General features: G+C 31.5%; 1 protein-coding gene across 1 annotated transcript in view; it reads right to left on the reverse strand.

Moving 5' to 3' along the window:
• Positions 1-14,217, reverse strand: part of LOC142333096 (ATP-dependent DNA helicase DDX11) — an 82,196-nt gene continuing 67,979 nt past the window's right edge. Inside the window, exons 15-17 of the mRNA XM_075379952.1 lie at positions 10,035-10,165; positions 4,022-4,240; positions 1-186 (exon numbers count right to left, since the gene is read on the reverse strand). Of these exons, the coding sequence (XP_075236067.1) occupies positions 160-186; positions 4,022-4,240; positions 10,035-10,165 (377 nt within the window). The 3' untranslated portion in view covers positions 1-159. The remainder of the gene's footprint in view (positions 187-4,021; positions 4,241-10,034; positions 10,166-14,217) is intronic.

Consider the following 14,217-nt stretch of genomic DNA (forward strand, 5'->3'; position numbering starts at 1 on the left):
ATTCAACAGTAAATTGTAAAAATCAGTAAAAATTGTTTTCATCAGTACAGTATAATATAAGACATAAAACAAAAAAAAGAACCAGTAGTATTTTGTTCATAAAGATTGATATATTCGATCAGTCTTTCAAACTTTCCAGTATTTTTTCATAAATTTGATTCACGTCTTAGACATACCTGAAAAAAACTGAAACAAAATCAAAGTTGATTAAAAAATTAATACAACTAGTTTAATCCAAAAATTTAGTTATTGAAGCAATCAACAAAATGTACTACTATAAAACAATTCTGGAAATACATGTTGTAGAAAATTGGTTACTGGAACTGAAAAGCACAAAACAAACTTTGGCAATAATTTGAAGGATATTTATTAGATATTCTGTTCAATATGAATTAATTAACATTTCTGACTTAAGTAAAAAGGACTGCAGATCTTACATGAGGGAAGAGATTCAGCTCCGATGGACTAATGTAGGCGTAATAATAATGTGCAATTGTGCTCAACACCTGCATCATATAAAAATTTACACAAAAAAAATGTTCACTGCTTTTTATTCTATAAATTTAACACTTAACCTGCAAGAGGTGCTCCATTTAAATTGAGCAACCTGTGGAAGTTTGGGTAATCGACTGCCATAGAATACTGGTTGATAAACAAATCGTATCAGGGATTGGTATTATGAAAAAGTAAATTTTGATGCTCTAAGAAAGCAGCCTTTCTGCACATCTAGTTCACCGAAGTTAAAGTAGAATTACCACTGAAAGAAAAAAAAGACCGGACAGGAATTTTGGGTAAAGAACAGAAATTGAAAAAGTATAATATTTGGATGACAAGCAAAAAAGAGAAGAAAGTATAAAACTTGGCTTGTTACTCTGATACTGCAAGGCACATCTGTATGTGTCTTGGAACATCAGAATTGTTAAATGATAAAATTCTATACTATGCTTAATGCTGTCCTGTTCATTTGAATTTAAGACAATATTCTAAACATAAATGAAGTTACTACATTTATGCTAGACTGCAATATGTAGAAAATTAACTTTGTAAAAAATGTTTTAGATATAAAGTGTTTGAAAGAAAAAAAATTAATTACAAGAATGACTTAAACCTACAATGCAGCATTATTACCAGTAGTTTTAGGTTTGAAACAGGCTTAATTTAAGGTAGCTATGTGGTATTACACAATGCTAGACACTTTATTATTTTTTTTTCAACTACCAACATTCATTATTATAATTGCAGGTTAATCATAATTATCCACACATGTGTGGAAATCATGAAATAATATCACAACAAAAATATTTTTATATATTCTTATCTTACTGACATTAAGCAAATAAATATATACTGAACATCATAATAAACGAATAAATATATTTCTGGTATTTACCTATACTAAAAATAAGTATTATATTTTTTGTTTATGTCTCTGTTGATGATGATTACTGAGATATAATTGACAATTAATCTTAAATTATGATAAACATGGAATGTAAAAGTAAAAAACATCACAATCGCTATATGTACTGCATATGGTATACCCATATTTCATATGACAAGCATTATTGATCCAATCAATTGCAATACTTATAAGCCAATAACTTGGTACTTAAATGAAAATGTAACTTTTTATTCTACCCTCATTTATATCCTGGAAATGAAAAATTCAAACTGATCATTGAGAAATGTTAAAAAGGAACTACTACTTTTTTGGTTAAAAATTATGTTGTGCGTGAGAAACTATATGCTTGAAATTCCACGGTTATTGTAAACTTTTGATGGAATAGGCAAAAAAATATTGTTACAAATTGAAAATTGTTTAAACAGATAATGCCAAAAATGAATTTTACTGTAATAATAACTACAACAATGTATGTATGGTGGTTGAAATTTAACGCACAGTCGCTCATAACTTGCTAATGAAACAAATACGGCATAAAAGTACAATTCATTGGAATAAAAAATTTCCAACTATTTTCCATATAGTCATCATTTAAGTTATACTGCTCCCAATGGTGAACCAGTTTCCCACTTCCATCAATGAAAAATGCTGACGTCTTTCCTTGATCCACAATTTTACTATGGCCTTCAGTTCATCATCCAAGGTGAAATCAGCAGCCTTAATATACCTCTTTAATTTCAGAAAGAAACGAAAATCACAGGACACCAAATCTGGTAAATGTGGATGTGAAATAGGTTAAAATTTCAACTTCACAAGAGACTCAGTGATTACACATGATGTATGTGGCTGAGCATTATTGGCTCTGTGGTTGTCAAACATAACACGTGTTTCTAAGGTGTTTTAATGCCTCTAATTGCACAGAATTTAGTCAACCCGGGTCTAGGTTCTTCTAGTCAGTCATATACACGTGTTTGGAATATCAAAACACTGGTATGAGAATTTTTTTTTGAAGAGGGTTGTTTTGAATATTTTTGATTATGTTAAACTGAAGTGCTGGTGTTTCATGTCTGCTGTTTTTGTCACCGTATTAGAAAGGAAGTCATCTCCCTAATTATGATAATGTTTCAGAAGCTGTTCGCAACATTCTTGTCATTTGTTTGTTCTCTTCTGTGAGTTTTGGTAGCACTCACAAGAACAAACTTTACAGAAGCTCTATTGTATCCTACTTGTTCTTTCAATATACCTAACTGGTGACAATTGTTAAGAGATGCGATGGTCATTTTGATCTGATTCATCCACTTCCTTTTGGTGCTTCTCATTGGCCAAAGAAACTAGACGATCATTGTGAGGTTCATTCTCAATGTTCACTTTACTAGTTTCGGATGCAAAAAACTTTTATTGTACACTTATTCATGTACTTTGATCAACATTTTTGTCACCGTAAGTGACTTTTAAACAATTATGAATTTCACTAGAATTTACCTTTTCCATTGATAAAAATTCAATCACTGCAAATTATTTTAGAAGTGTTGATATGACAGGCTGTACTCGAGTCCATAACAGTGGCGACTGACAGAAATTGAGAAGGTTAATGAGTTTCAGAAAGATAATAGAAGGGAAATTAAACTAAAAGATGGCAGGACCTATCGTTTTATGCAACATTTTGTTCTTCTGTAATGTTCCAGTGTGAATTGAGACATTGAGGAGACAATCCAGTTGTCTCCTCACAATAGCAGTAATTTATAGATAAAAAAATTTACTTCACTAGTATCAAAATAATCTGATAACTAGTTAGAATCAGCTTTTAAATAGAATTAATTGAATTAGCGTTACTGTTATTGTTCCTTATACTTTTTAAACATACATCACTTTAATATTTTAAATAATCATTTTTATTGTTGTTGAGAGAAAGAGAGCACATACAATGATGTCTTCAATTAAAGATATAAAAAATGAGTTAAGATCAATCTTTTTTGGAAGAAAGACGAATATTCTATTTTTTTTTTTATAAAGGCCGTCATATCTAAAAATGCACTTATTTATGTAATAATGTAAAAAAATAATAAATTATTTTTAATGTGTACTTTTTAATTTAAACAATATTTTGTGGGTAAAATCTTATATTTTCTTTTTTTTTTCTTGTTTAGCCTCCGGTAACTACCATTTAGATAATTCTTCAGAGGATGATATCTATGAGTGTAAATGAAGTGTAGTCTTGTACATTCTCAGTTCGACCATTCCTGAGATGTTTGGTTAATTGAAACCCAACCACCAAAAAATACCGGTATCCACAATCTAGTATTCAAATCCATGTAAAAATAACTGGCTTTACTAGGACTTGAATGCTGTAACTCTCGACTTCCAAATCAGCTGATTTGGAAAGACGTGTTAACCACTAGACCAACCCGGTGGGTTAAAATCTTATATTACCTATATAAAATATAACTGTAATATATCACCATTTGTGAGTACCACCTTGTAAGTCAATATTTTACAGTATCAGTTTTGCATTATAATTTATGTTATAACTTTACTTTCATCATCCTCAGTGGAATTTGAAAACTTATCGGACGGTATATCTATTACAACTTATTTAAAAATATCATACTTGAACCTTACCCTGGCTGTCATACCCATTGCTTGACCAAAATGATTACATGATTTCAGTGAAGTTTTTATCCACTGTGGAAGTTGGTTCTGTGTATTTGTTCTACTGTATCGTTTATCTAATAACCAAATTGTAGCATAATCTTCTTTATGTCGTACTGCACGACCGATAGTTTGATTTACAGCTTTCATACATAAATTTTCATAATGTTCCTCACCAGCCTTGCCGCCCTAAATGAAAAAAGTACATTATAAAAATATGTAATTTTATTTTATTACCTTATATGGTTAGTTTTGATGTATGCTAAACCTTTATCATTTTTACCTACTAATTAAAAAGTTTTTTCATTCAAAATAAAATTACTGGATAAAACAAAATCACTGGAGATTTCAATATACTTCTACAATTCAAACATTTAAGAAATTTATCTCTCAATTTTGAAGAGCCAATTAGGGCTTCTCCAAAACTAAATGCTACATATTCAGAAACAAGAATTTTTATAGCCTTCATTACGTTCATAAATATTTAACTACTTTTTTTCTTAGAATTTTACACTATAAAGGTAATAACATAGATCTTATTTATGATTAGGAAGTATTTTCCATCCTTACTTGGGCTGCTACCAATATTAATGATGTTAAATTTATTTATATTTTCCCAAGCTCAAAGATTTTTTTTTTCTTTTAAAATGTAAGATCATCATGCCTTTACATTACTTTGGTATTATAAACTCTTTAAAATAATCTTTGAAACAGTAATGAAACTTTATTTAAAAATTGTTAAGTTGTAGTGTGTATGAATTGTGTTAATGCAGTTAGTGAAATAGATACACAAGTTATTAATATCAATAAAATATTTGCAATCAAAATAGTTGAAGATTATAAAAACAAACAAGACACACTGTCAGTCATTTTAGGAAATAAACAATTTTCTTTTTCTTCAGAATGTTCAAGAAATGCAGTTCAAAAGTGAAAAATTCTCCTGAAGTTTCAACAGGTAAATATTTTTAAACAAAATGGTTTAAATATGGTAGAAAAAATCAAAGAAATCTTTCCAGTATCTGAAATTTAAAATTCAGCTATTTGATTTGTGGAAAAGAGAAACATTTTGTTAAACTGCAACCTCTAAAATTCTATTATTTGAGGTCTGTTTAGAAAATAACTTTATTTTTATTATCTTTATTATTAATTTTAGATTATTGGCCCTTGTCCCCTTCAAAGTACTATCCACCCCTATTTTCACACACGTTTTTCCCGGTAGTGTTTCCACTTTGCGAAGCAGTCCTGGATAGCTTCATTTGAATTGGACTTTAAAGCCAGACAAATTTGCTTTAAAGTCAACAATAATCTCAAAAGGCATCCTTTCATTACTGATTTTAATTTCAGAAATTAAAAAAAATAAAAATGAGCCAGGTCTGGTGAGTACGGAAGCTGAGGGAGGACAGTCATCTGATTTTTGGCACAAAACTGATGAATTGGCATAGATGAGTACACTGGTGCATTGTTGTGGTGAAGGAACCATAAGTTTCGCCACAACTCTGGTCTCTTTTTGCGGATTTTTTTAATATAACTGTTGTAAAACGCCTTGATAGTAAGCACAGTTTACTGTTTTACCTTGAGGCAAGAATTCAAAATGCACAATTCTATTTAAATTAAAAAAAACCAGACAGCATCTCTTTGACATTGGATCGAAACTGATGTGCTACCTTGGGACATGGAGACCCTTTCCCATTCCACTGTGAAGATTGAACTTTTATCTTGATGTCGTAGCCATAAACCCAGCTTTCATTTCCTGTTATGATCCTTTGCATGAATGTTTCATTGTCATTGGCTTGTTCAAGAAGTTCTCGACTAATGTCCACTTGATGTAATTTCTGTTGTTTGGTCATCAAACGATGAACAAACTTTGGTGTAACTTGAATGCACTTTCAATTTTTCAATCAAAATGTCATAGGATGATCCAATCGAGATGATAACCACTTCCGCAAGTTCTCTGACAGTCAATCAGTGATCTACATGCCGCATCAGATCGTAAATCTTCTGGACATGGGTTTCATCAGTTGAAGTCGAAGGTCTTCCTGGTCGAGGGTCATCATCAATTGACTGACAACCACTTTTAAATTGTGAAAACCATTAGTAACATTGCGTATAACACAGAGCATCATCTCCATAAGCTGAAACATTCCTGTGAAAGTTTTCCCGTTCACACAAAATTTTACGTTGCATTGTTGCTCCCAAAAATCGCTACTAACACTTAAATACGTCGCACTCAAAAAACAACATGAAAACTAAAGGAGATATCAACAATCCAAGAACATGTGGTTACAGAGGGGATTAAGCAGAACACAATCTGACAATGCTGCCAACTGTTTGTCACTAAATAAATATCTCTCTCTGTTGGTGCATAATTAAAAGTGTTCGGTTATACTCTGAACTGACCTCTTACAGTAAATCTTTACAATTTTAATGAAAATGTTTGACAGTATGTTTATAATAATTATATTATACTCTAAGCATGTTACCTTAATTTCTGATGAAAGTACTTAACGAAATTCCATATCCTCAGCTGTGATTCAAATAATCCCCTTATTACATAATAAAAATACTGAAATAATGAAAATTGCATGTTCATTTATATGAGTGCTGCAATCTATTACAATTTTGTTTGTGTTTATAAGTTTAATATTTTTATTAAAATATTTTATTTTATGTCATCTTTATTAATTTCTAAATTTGTTTTATATCTGAAATATAACGTTTATTGTTTATTACATGGTCTACCATATTAGATAATCTTAATTTATTATTTTTGTAATTTCTATAACGTTTCTAGAGTGTTCAAGAAATCTAGTTTTTTTATGATCTGCTTGTTTTTCCTATTTATTTTGATGTCAATATCGAAATAAACAAGGACAACCAAACTGAAACATCAGTATATAGAAAAACTAAATCTAATAATATAACAATTAATAAAAAATCAAATCACCCTTGATCACATAAAATTAACACTTTTACAAATATGTTTAAGACACAAAAGAGTGAAAAATGTACAAGATTTCTTGAACATTATAAAAATTAAAAAAAATAATAAATTAGGTTAATATAATATAGTAGACCATCTAATAAACAATAAACATTCTATTTCTGATATTAACACAAATTAAGAAATATTATAAATAATATTACATATACAAATACAAACAAAATTTCGATCTGATAAACCATCAGACAGTCTTTGAAGGAGACAATTTTATAAAAATTGCAACAGGTAGCAGAACTTGTATAAATTAATATGTAATTTTCATTATTTTGGTATTTTTATTTTTAAACTTTTATTATGCAATAATGGAATTATTTCAATCATGATTGAGGATGTCGGATCATGCGAAAGTACTTTCATGAGAGATTTAAGTTATATTTTATCTCAATATTGTGTACTAGGTAGATTATTTAATAGAATTTAAATATAATTTAACAGTACCAAGGAATAATATGAATATAAAAAATTAATTTCAGTAAAATAATATATATCAACATACAACCCGTAATATGATATTTAAATAAACACATGCCCTAGATGAGATAGTAAACTACATTCTTTTTTTGTTTTGATATCATGATTTTGCAAAAACTGGAACAACTTTCAAGGGCAGGTGGTCTGCTTATAATAGAGTTTATTAATGCCATTTTGCAGGGTAGTAGGAGGAGGTTCCTACTTTAAATAAAAAATAGCTTCCAACTTGGCTCCATTTAAAAGTAAACCTTTTATATAAAGATTTTTTGAGTGATTCAAATAACTTATTTTTATATTTATAATCACAGCAGTTGCAACAGCCAAACAGCAAGCATTTCAGTATCATAATCGAGAGGTAATAAGTTCTTAAATATCAAATATTATATTCTTATTTTCCGAAATTAAAATCAGTGATGAAAGGTCGCCATTTTGAGATTACTGATGACATTAAAGCAAATTCGTCATGAATCTTCAAGGCCATTTCAAATGAAGCTATCCAGGACTGCTTCGCGAAGTGGAAACATCGCTGGGAAAAGTGTGCGAATAGGACAAGGGGTACTTTGAAGAGGAAAGGACCAATAATCTGTAAAAATTAGTAATAAAGATTAAAAAATAAAGTTTTGCTATTTTCTGAACAGACTTCATATTATTGTTGTAATAAATACTAAACAATAAAAAATAATCTGTAATAATGTATATGTAAGAAAAAAGTACAAGTTAAAAAAAAAAAAGAAAATAACATGGAAACATTCAAACCTGAAATTTCTTGATTATAGTAATGGAATGATTACCACTCGGTACTACTGCTGCTGTGACTAAAGACATAAGCTACTTGAACCACTCACAAATTTTTCAACAGAGTTTACTCCAAAATGGAGTCACGTTGGTCGCTGCCATTTTGGATTTAAAGTAGGGACTCTCCCTCCTATTACCTTGTAAAAGATCATCAATGAACTTACCCAATAACTTAGTTGTTATTTATGTATTAATCAATTTATTTTTATTCTTCACAGATCCAAAATAAACATGGATGAGCCATGGATCGCTATATTTTCCAGGACTGCGTAATAATTGTGTCAATGTTTTTGAGAAACAATGGGTCAGTGATTTTGGCTCAGTGTGGATTTTGTCATCAATTCTAGGCGTACGGCACCAACTGGCCAAACACTACGACGTCTAGCCATTCGCCTTGAGGAAACTGGCTCAACACGAGACAGTAAGAAAAGTGGCCAGCCCCTTAGCATATGCACGGCCGAGAACATTGCTGCTGTGGCTTTAGATGTTCAAAATGACACCCAAGCATCAAGACGATGGGCCATGCAATTTGGCATCAACAGACAGTCATAACAGTGAAGTTTGGTGCAACACTTACAGATATTACCATACAAAATGCAAAACACAAACCAGTTATTGCCTGCAAACTGCCAGGCACGTGTGCAGTTTAGCCAAGCCCTCTCTTAAACCTTGCATTGAAAATGAGAATTTTCCACTCAAAATCATCATGAGCGATGAAGCACATTTTCACCTGTCCAGATACATGAATAAGAAAAGTTTTTGTTTTTGGGGAACTGAGAGTCTGCGTGTAAATCACAAAAAGCCATTACATCCTCTCAAAGTCACTGTTTGGTATATTGTTTATGAAGAAAACTTCATTGGCCTTTATTTATTTGAGGTTGACGTTGTCACTGTCACTAGTGTGCATTACAGAACCATGATCAATGACTTCTTGCTGCCACAAACTGATGAATTGGGTTTGAGAAACATGGTTCCAGCATTGTTGCTCGTGCTATGGTATGATCACACACATAGAACCAGCAACAATGGACATTCTGAAGCCAGCGTTTCCCAGTTGTCTAATCTCTCAATTTGAATTGGCCTGCAAGATCACCTGATTTAACAGCTCCAAACTTCTTTCTTTCAGGTTTTTGAAGTCAAGGGGCTACAGGAACAAGCATCAGACCTTGGCAGACCTAAAGGAGAATATCCAACAGGAAGTGGAGAATTTATCGCCAGATGTTTTAAAGAAAGTAATGGAATATCTTGTGAAATGAGCCCAATTGTGTATCAACTCTGATGGTGGCCACTTGGTGGTCAGTATTGTCTTCTCGACTTAATGATATAAAACATAAACGTCTTAATAAATGTAATCAAACAACAGAAGCAATTTTTTCATTTTCAGTTACAACTTTAGGAAATAGGGTGAGGACTTTTGTGCTACAGTTATATTTTTAATTTTGAACTAAAACTTCTTGAACCTTTTTTTTTTAAATTTCTAAGAAGTGTTTTATAGTCACTATTATATTAAATAATTAAAATTGTCGCACTAATTTTCTATAAATTTAGAATGAAACAAGTATATCATCAGCATATTGCATTACAGAAAAATGTGCTTTTGATTCTTAGGACTGGATTATGTCCAATCATTCATGAACTTTAAGATAGAAAAGTTTAAAAAAAAATTACCTCTTTTATTTAACTTAAGAACTCTAAATTAACTGAATTTGAGCTTACATAAAGTGAAGTAAGGTATGCCATTTTCTCTTGCAGTTCTGCTGATTTTATATTTGGATAAGGCATTCCAACTAATATTATACAACGACCAAGGTCATCACTGAAATTTAATCCTTCACTCAATTTTCCTCCTGAAAAAATGCGATTAAATAGAGAATGCAATTTTTTTTAGTATTAATTGTAATAACTTAAAAATCCATATTATATCGCCATGATTATTTATGTAGTTTTGTATAAAAAGTTGAATAGAAGTAAAATAAGTATTCATGACAGATATTTACAACAAGTACAAATTAAGTGAAAGATGAAAAATCTGATAATAACAGGGCATTCTGAAAATAATGATGAATGTTTGGCTCTAATAGATTTAAAAGCAAGTAGTAGCCAAACAATATTTATTTATCACTAGACTGATTTTTCATCATGGAAATTTGCAGTTTAATCTGTCAGTCACTTTGTGATATTACTCAATAAATTATCGCTTTCTTAAATTTTTTTGTTTAGGAAACATTATGACATATGGGGTCTGTGGTATTTTTTTTTTAATGCATGTAATTTTTTTGTGATACAAGTCTCCATTGTTCAGTATTTGCATTTCCTCTTGTGCCATTATAGGACACTTTAGTAAGCTTTCGCTTCTTCTAATGCTATTTATAAGTCATTAATAAACTATTTATGTCCTTAGGAATGTTTTGAGCTGAACAAATATCTATCTTGTTTAGACTCCAACCATACAAATCCTATCAGAAGGGGAAGGCGGAACAATGGGAACAATGGCTATCACAAGGGGAATTGGTAAAGCTGGCCCTTAAAGGGCCAGCTTTACCAATAGGTATTTTAGACACCAGACATTTAACGAAGTCCCTAAATTGATCCACAGGCATTTCATTTGCTAGAAACTAGGAATCCATTGGCCCTTCAGGTCCTGGCATCATTAGTATGTATGGAATGTCCTTACTATGAAGAACCTAGTAAGCCAGACCTGCATCCATAGAATCGATAATGAAATTGAAATAGTAATAGATAACCTACTTTCAGAAATTAAGCTGAACGTGATAAATCAAACTATTTTCTAAGCGAAGCCTTGTTACACGCCTTCGATGATGAAAAATTCATATCTTTTTTCTTCGTCATGGAGGCAGATAAAGTGCCTTTAAAATAATGAAGTAAAAGGATTAATTTTTTTTTTCTGAATGAATATCTTTAATCTTCAAGGGGCTAGAGCCTTGATTATGGCTTAAAACCTTCCTTGGAATAATACAAATATATCCTCAAAAATTTGAATCAATTGGTTGCTTTTTGAGATGAAATATATTAAAAAACCTTCTCAGTTATGCCAAGAAATATGGGTAAAAATTTTACTATGAATGATTGAGTAGTTTTTTTTTGTTTATCCTGAACAAACAAAAACCCTCTTTCTTTATTTAATAGTATAGATGAAGAGAATTTATTTGATGTAAATTTAATTCTATTATTTTTGTAATGTTATTCATTCGATTGATTCGAATCATTCAGTTCAAACCCAGCACACACAGTGATAGAGACTCACAGTGCATTATTTCAATTCATTAAAGTTTGTGCTTCAATCGGCAAATCTCCACAATTAAATTTATATATATATGTATATATTTTTGAGGTGAAATATATCTGAAAACCTTCTCAGTTATGCCAAGAAACATGGGTAAAAATTTGGTAGTGATTGGTAGAGCAGTCTTTTACTTCATCCCAGGGTTTCACTGAATTTTAAGATTCATTTTTCCTGACCAATTTAGTAAAAATTTGCTGACTCTCATAATGTTATGTTATTGCTGTTAACTCTGAAAAATATATAGATATTTGATTTTTTTGCAGCCTCCACCATCCCCATAACAGCCCAATTCATACCTTTTTTTTATTATTACATTCATTCTTAAAGTTTATTTTTTATGATTTTTTTACAATATACATTTTGGAAACTAAACAAAAAACAATATCTATTAACTTGGTTTGCATGAAAATGCTAAGAGAACATATGTATGATCAGATACTTAAAGGAAAACTAAAATCACTAACTAGAAGTAATGCAAATAAGAAAATTAGAACAGAACACATTATTTTGTGCAGAAAACAAATGTTATTAACATCTACTTGAAAAATATTTTGACATTATTATTATTATTATTCTAGCATATTTGCAGAACATATTATTATTCTAGCATATTTGCAAAGTATGGTTCAAGGCCATGATTAATGACATAAGAGCATTTAGTAGCTTCAAGCTGTAATTTTGATATCATACAACTATCAGGAAACATAATTTTAAAAGTTGCATCAACATCTTCACATGAACAGGATAACTTATTTTGTACAACATTGAGAACCCACATAATCTCCACCTTAGAAACAGGGTTTTTATAACAAAAAGAAGTAATTGTTATCATTTTGTGTAAATTAAGTTGAGGATTCAAATGCATCATTTGCTGATGAACTGCTATTACTCTGATCAGAAGATCCAGGCAAAGAACACACACAAGTATCACAACCGCCATTCTCACAACTGTTGATCAAAGTTTTAGTCTGCTGAATTAAGTACCACTGTGAGACAAAACCATTTTCAGTGAAGGCTGACAATTCCTTATCCTAATTATTTCATTATGCTGCTTTCCTTTATGATGTGAAATCACTGGCTTTCTGTCCATATTGCCGAATCCAAAATGTTTTTTACACATGTCACAAAAAGCATGATACACATCCCTCCACCATGAATTCAGAGTGCAAGTTTATATCTAACCACTGGTCATTAAATAGAGTCTCTTTAAATGCAATTAATTATCTAAAAAACAAAAAAAAAATTCATGGTGGTGGTTTGAGAGAAAGTCCAAAAAAACAATTAATTATGACCTTTAAATTTTTCAATGGTTAACTTTTTGCTAAAATTTCACCCGTGAAAATATTACTGCAATCTGGACTCCTTTAATATAAATATATAATATATATACTCCTTTAATATATATATTTTTTTACTTCTTTAATATAAAATAATAATGGGGAATGCAAGTAAGAACAGCACATGTTAATGGGCTGTTTAAGCATGTAGTTACAATGTGCTGCACAATGGGGTTGCCACTTCCTGACGTTGGGAAAGTATATTAAATATATTTTGCCATTACTTACAAAAATACAGAGTGATTCAAAGAAACGGGAAATTTTGAAAGTTGTGTTGGTAGCCGTGGGAGATTGGTACCACTTGATAATTTGCACCAGCCTCTCTAACCTAACCTCCATTTAGTTTTCATGGATCCTTGGAGTGGTGCGCAACGTGCATTTGCTATCAAAGCGATTTACAAAAATAATTACAGTGTGGAGGGAGCGCGTAGAGAATTTCACCGTCATTTTAATCTGGGATGGCACGACCGTGTTCCATCAGCACATGCAATTAAAACATGGATATATAATTTTGAGGAAACTGGTTCAGCAATGAAAAAGAAACCTCCAGGCCGTAAGCAAACCATCCGTACACCACAGAATATTCAAGATGCTGTCACACGAAGTCCACATCGGTCAATCCGTCGTCTCCCAGCATCTTTACAATTGCATAGTTCAAGTGTTCGAAGAATGTTAGTGAAGGACTTGCAATACCATCCATTCAAGTTTCAGATTGTCCAGGAACTGAAACCGAACGATGCAGTTGTACGAGCACAATTCTGTAATGTAATGCTTCAGAAGATAAATGATAACGAAGAGTTTGTTCACAAACTGTGAGTGTCAGACGAAGCGCATTTCCACCTCGGTGGATTTGTTAACAAGCAAAATTTCAGATACTGGGCACAAGAAAATCATACGCAGCTACACCAGCGTCTGTTGCACAGCTAGAAAGTGACCGTGTGGTGTGCTATGTCATCTTACGGTGTTATAGGCCCTTATTTTTTTGAGGATGACAACGATCTTGCAATTACAGTGACGTCGGCTCGTTACGTAGCCATGCTTGAAACCTTTGTTGTGGAACAACAAAAGAGATTTCCACTAATTCTTTACATAGCCTGGTTTCAACAAGACGGAGCAACGTCACATACTGCACGAATATCGATGGCAGCTGTACGCTGATTACTTGGACGTGTCATTTCTCGAAACGGTGACATTAGATGGCATCCCAGATCGCCTGATCTCTCAGCTTGCGATTACTTTTTGTGGGGTCACCTTAAAA

Source organism: Lycorma delicatula, chromosome 12 (assembly GCF_047948215.1).
Source record: "Lycorma delicatula isolate Av1 chromosome 12, ASM4794821v1, whole genome shotgun sequence".
NCBI classification, from domain to species: domain Eukaryota; kingdom Metazoa; phylum Arthropoda; class Insecta; order Hemiptera; family Fulgoridae; genus Lycorma; species Lycorma delicatula.